This window comes from Eucalyptus grandis, chromosome 5 (assembly GCF_016545825.1).
Source record: "Eucalyptus grandis isolate ANBG69807.140 chromosome 5, ASM1654582v1, whole genome shotgun sequence".
In the NCBI taxonomy this organism is placed as follows: Eukaryota; Viridiplantae; Streptophyta; class Magnoliopsida; order Myrtales; family Myrtaceae; genus Eucalyptus; species Eucalyptus grandis.
Window position 1 is genome coordinate 54,236,162 of NC_052616.1, and position 5,437 is coordinate 54,241,598.

Here is a 5,437-nt window from a genome sequence, read left to right on the forward strand (position 1 = left end):
ATTACACTTTTTAAGTTAATCTTGGACAAGGAAAAGCGTTATTATATACTAATATATATTAGTAAAGCTGGCTTTTGTACATTGAATACATTCTAAGCAACGACCATCGTTGAGAAAATTATTTTGTTCTCCACATAGAAAATAATTTAGAGAGAGCTACTCTTAAAACATGTCATTCCACTACATCTGCGTGATTTATCATTGCTATCGCTCTTTTACTTATAATTATACCACGCGGTCGGAGAGGACGACTCATACGTCTCATCTTCAACAATGAAGCTGAAGCATTCTGCCACCACCGTATCTGCACAACCTCCTTCTATCCCTCCACTTCTTTGTCGTCTACCTTCTGTACCTTTCTGTCTTCACATCCTAACGTTCGACCTCTCCGAAGCTTATTACTGCAACAACACGGGCAACTTCACGACAGCCAGCGACTATGCCAAGAATCGTGAGCTCGTCCTCTCTTCTCTGCCCAGCAACATGGCTTCGAACGGTGGGTTCTACTCTGGGAACGTCGGGACAGGCTCAGAGATCATTTACGTGCTCAGTTTCTGCAGAGGTGACTCTTCGAACGACACTTGCTTCAAGTGCATAATCTCTGCTGCTGAAGAATTGATGGTCAACTGTCCGAACCAGAAAGCTGCGTACTCATGGGGGACAGGAGATCCTCCGTGCTTCATTCGTTACTCTGATGCTCCGATGTATGGCGTGAAGCAGACAATTCCGACTTTAAAGCTTTATCGCGATGGCAACATCCAGATGGATCTGGATCAGTTCGATCGCATATGGAGGAACTTGACGGAAGCGCTGGCAGTGAGGGCTTCGATGGGGACGTGGGAACTCAAGTTTGCAGCAGGGAGCACAACGTTGCCAAATCTGCAGACTGTGTTCGCATTATTGCAGTGCAGCCCTGATTTGTCTCGGTTTGATTGCGATAGTTGCTTGGGGGAATGCATTAATGATTTTCAAGAATGTTGTGACGGAAGACTAGGTGGGACTATTGAGAAGCCGAGCTGCATTTTCCGATGGGACTTGTACTCATTTCTCGAGTCCAATACCAGCAATTTGCCGCCGCCGATTGCAGCCGCCACGATCGATCCTCCTTTCTTCCTCCTCCAAATGCCCAAGTCATAAATGGTTGGCTCAATTTTACATGAACTGGTGATTTAGAATTCATGAATTACAATTTTCAAACAGGGTCAATGCCTACCTCATCTGATATACATGAATTTGCCAGTTTGCATGTATCAATTGGGATTAGCCGAGCCAAATTTCTGATGTCCGTGCTATAAGAAGAATCATTTGAATCTGAAATGTTAGCAATGATTGGTTTCCATTTCAAATTAGATGAAACGCGTTGTTTGGTTTTGGCAGGTAATATGTCGAAGTACCTGCGCATTGTCATTGCTGCAGTAGTTTCGACAGTTCTCTTCGTGGGTGGTTATCGTCTGTGTGTTTTGCTTTATTAGAAGGAGAAGAAGTAATCCATGGGAGGTATCATCTGGTTAGTGAATTTATCAGTTGTTCTATGTTCTGTAATTGAGTTGTCATTGAATGACTTCTTATCCAGCTTAGCACAAGGATTAAATAGTGTGGGAGGGACAATGGCGCGATTTTGGTCTATATTCCCTTTCTGAGAGACGGTTGGGAATCTAAAACCAATCCTAAATGTTTGTTAAAATGGAGAAAGTCCAAATGACATGTTAAGAACAAGAAAATATTCACTTTTTTCTGATCGGATCCTGGAGATCTCATGGTGATTGCTGCACATTTTCTTCAGCAAAAGACGAGGTCGAAACTGCTGAAAGCTTACAGTTCAGAATAAGCGAGATCAGGGCTGCCACAAATTTCTTTTCAGAAGCCAATAAGCTTGGAGAAGGGGGATTTGGAAAAGTTTATCAGGTAGCAAGAAAATTTATTTCACGTTTATCTGAGAATTACATCTCTACATAGTAATAAACATTATTTCTTGCGTATGAAAATTTGACTGTAGGGCAAGCTTGAAAATGGACAATACATTGCTGTGAAAAGGCTTGAAAGATGTACTAATCAAGGTCAACAACAGTTTAAGAATGAGGTCACTCTAATGGCCAGGCTTCAGCACAAAAATCTGATTAAGCTCCATGGGTATTGCTTGGAAGAAGGGAAAAGACTTCTGATTCTTGAGTTTGCACCCAATGCAAGCCTCGAAGGATTCATTTCTGGTAAGAACTTGCACATTAAAATTTGTCGCTTCCATTTCACTGATCAGTTGTTTGCTACTAATGTATCCGTTGGAGAGCTTTGTGCCTCAAACTATTTGGCAGTACTTTGTATTATATGATCTCTATATTACAGATTCAGTCAAACGTACATCGTTAAGTTGGGAGAGGCGTTTGAGTATAATCAGAGGAATCGCCGAGGACTTCTTTATCTGCACGAGGATTCACCCTTTAGGATCATACACCGTGATGTGAAGCCTGGCAATGTTCTGCTGGATGAGAACATGAATCCTAAGATATCCAATTTTGGCACGGCCAGGCTATTCATTTTGGACCAGAGTAGGGAAAATACTGCACGAATCGCAGGAACTTTGTAAGTTTTCAATAAACTTTCCTGAAGCTTTGTTTTCTGTTTCAACTTTCCTAGGAAAGTACGCAACGAAAACATTCACCAGTTTTCTTCTGCCAGTTGATGAGTCTGGAATCTGTGTTTTATGTGGTGTAGTGGCTATATGGCTCCTGAATATGTAAAGCATGGAGAGATCTCTGTGAAAACTGATGTGTATAGTTTCGGCGTAGTGGTATTAGAGATCATCAGTGGCAAGAAGAATTCATACTTCAGCGTTTCAGGGAATTCGAGCACCTACTGAGCTACGTGAGTATGAAATTGCAGAGTTCATCCAACAATTTTAGTTGTAATCTAGAATACTTCTCCATGTGCCTGTGAAATTACAAAACGTGTTTACTTGCTATCATGACCGCACTGCAGGCATGGAAAAATTGGAGAAAGGGAACACCTTTCCGCCTTATAGATCCCATGTTAAATGGCAGTTCGAGAAACGAAATGTCAAGATGTATCCAAATCGCGTTGTTATGTGTTCAAGAGAACATAACAAGACGGCCTACCATGGCTTCGGTGGTTTTGATGCTCGAGAGCCAGAGCACAAACATCCCAACACCAACACGGCCTGCATATTTGACAGATGCAAGTGGTAGAGAAATTTTGACTTCATCTATTAATGGATCAGCACGAACATCAATAAACGAAGCTTCGATGAGTGATCCACAACCTAGATGAAAACTCTATCTCTTTGGGCGTGGACCCGCCTACCTATAAATTCATGGGGCAATCTGTAAGCCACTTGAAACGGCCGAAGTCAAACCTTTGATCTATGCAGGTTGCAGTTTACTTCATTATCTAACATGATGTACGAATCAAGCTATTCTAGTACCCTATTGCTTCTGTCTCCTTGTACCTGGTACTCGTGATACAATATAATCTCCGGAAGACGTATTTTTATGTTGATCCACACTAGATAGCAATTTGATGTGCTCATATCTTCTCCCAATAGAAGTGCGGGGATATATCAAAATTGATAAAACAAACAAACTTGGACTTTTTTACTTTTTAATATCAAAGGGTTGGCACCCCACCACCCGCCTTTGCCGGATGGCCATCGCTAATGACCAATGAGATGGCTCCGCTCTCCAGGAATCACTATTGTCCACTCTCTTAGTTTTGGGCTATTCCATTAAGGAAACTTTTTAATAGGCAATGTGTGAACTTAACATGAACAGCAAGCTTGGACAAGCAAAACAAAGTACCCTGAATCACCAAATTTTAGCCCAAACTCGAAAAACCATAAAAACACCCCTTTGATCTCCCTCACCTGTCTCTCCCCTAATAGCTCTGTTGCCGCCGCCCGCCCCCACCCCCCACACCCCCAAAGCGCCTAGGTGACGTGCATCAAACAGCTTTTGTCGTCAACATTTGTTGTAGCTACCATGTGGCCATTGTTGGATACCGACGTAGCCCCGATATGAGAAATCAGTATCGCCTGTTACGTTTTGTAGGCTGAATTGAATTCTTAATGAAGTATGATACAAGTTTGTAGTGTGTTAATAGTAACATAAACATATGGTAGATACTTCATCTATATGAGCTTAGAAGTGGTGCCGCTTCTTACGAAAGTGAGGGTTGCTTTCTAGAGAGCTCATGAAACAGGATCAAGCACAAGGTCATAATAGTGCGGAGTAATATAGAACTTCTCGCTGAAACAATAGATTAGTGTATGTGTGGTATGTCTGGTTTTATTACACAAAAGTATAAGTTTAAAGCCAAGCTACTTGTCACTTTGATAGAGCTTTGATATACTTGCACTAAGTAAATGTTTAATTCGAAAGAGACCTTTATGTATATATATTAATCTTACTGAAATTTTGGCTGTATGGTTTTAAAAAAAAAAAATTAATTTTGAAATCCTTGTTTTACAAACAAAGTGGGGGATTGTTGGAGGTTTGTTTGTTAAAACAAACAAAGTGTTTTCTTTGTCCCACAGAGGAAAAGTGGGAGGGAGTGGGCTAATTTAAAAGTGCGGGTTTTTCTTTATGTACTTAAAGAATGATTGGGTGGGGCTAAACCCCACCATACCCGCGTGCGGCTGCAAGAATAATTGCGCGATTATTTGGCGCACTTAGCACTTTGCAAGCCTACGTGCCCGCGGTTTAATTAACACTAATCCCTTTGTTATTTATTCTAATTTTTATTTCTTTGTTATTAATTTTTCAGTAAACTCAAAAGGTTGTCTTTTATTTTGAGAATTTCGGAAATAAAATATATAAAAAATAAAATTTGAAATTCTATTTTAAAAAATTATAATAATTTCTGAATTTGTATGTGTCTTTTCAATACAACATTTTGAAAATTACTTATTCAGTTTTAACTTTTCCCGAAGGGTTGCAATTGTTCGTTTTCGATTTCTTTCGAAGAGTCGCATTTGTTTATCCGAACAATTTTCTAAAGATGTGTTTGTTCGCAATTTTCACGAAAAGTTGCGAGGCGTTTCATATATATACTTGTCATTTTTCGGAAAGAAATATAGTGGTCATTTTTCGAGTCTTCTTTCTGAAAAACAGCAGCCAATTTTTCGATTGTTTTCCTAGAGAGACCCTGGAGAAATACTAGAATTGCTATCTAGCATTTTTATCCGAGACTTTGTTGTATCCTGGAGGATCTTTGCCGGTGACCATTAGCAACGTTGTGGGGCAAATAAATCCTTAAAGAAAGTGATATCACGCCTCAAAGTCCGAGTTTTTTAACTCGATTCGATTTCATTGTTCAACCCATTTCGAAACCATATATTTCCAACAATTTTAAGGATTTAATTTGCTACAATGGAGTCGAAGACAATCAAAGTTATGAATCAAGATATGGTCAAACTGGACCGATTCGA

At 40.1% G+C, this 5,437-nt stretch overlaps 2 protein-coding genes across 2 annotated transcripts; both read left to right on the forward strand.

Moving 5' to 3' along the window:
• Positions 1–273: 273 nt before the first annotated feature.
• LOC120294027 (cysteine-rich receptor-like protein kinase 14) lies at positions 274–1,137 on the forward strand. The gene has a single exon (XM_039313894.1). It carries the CDS (start codon positions 274–276, stop codon positions 1,135–1,137), a length of 864 nt encoding a protein of 287 aa, XP_039169828.1.
• Positions 1,138–1,382: 245 nt separating this feature from the next.
• Positions 1,383–2,326, forward strand: LOC108953988 (cysteine-rich receptor-like protein kinase 19). Its single transcript, XM_039313895.1, has 3 exons — positions 1,383–1,449; positions 1,784–1,905; positions 1,997–2,326. The coding sequence occupies exons 1-3, from the start codon at positions 1,383–1,385 to the stop codon at positions 2,324–2,326; spliced, it is 519 nt and encodes a 172-aa protein (XP_039169829.1).
• The last annotated feature ends 3,111 nt before the right edge of the window (positions 2,327–5,437 follow it).

What these genes read in the sequence shown, in the direction of transcription:
- LOC108953988 (XM_039313895.1), top strand. Translation starts at nt 1,383, where the DNA reads ATGTCGAAGTACCTGCGCATTGTCATTGCTGCAGTAGTTTCGACAGTT. An exon ending in TCTCTTCGTGGGTGGTTATC is followed by an intron (nt 1,450 to 1,783) that starts GTCTGTGTGTTT and finishes CATTTTCTTCAG; the next exon opens with CAAAAGACGAGGTCGAAACT. An exon ending in GATTTGGAAAAGTTTATCAG is followed by an intron (nt 1,906 to 1,996) that starts GTAGCAAGAAAA and finishes ATTTGACTGTAG; the next exon opens with GGCAAGCTTGAAAATGGACA.
- LOC120294027 (XM_039313894.1), top strand. Translation starts at nt 274, where the DNA reads ATGAAGCTGAAGCATTCTGCCACCACCGTATCTGCACAACCTCCTTCT.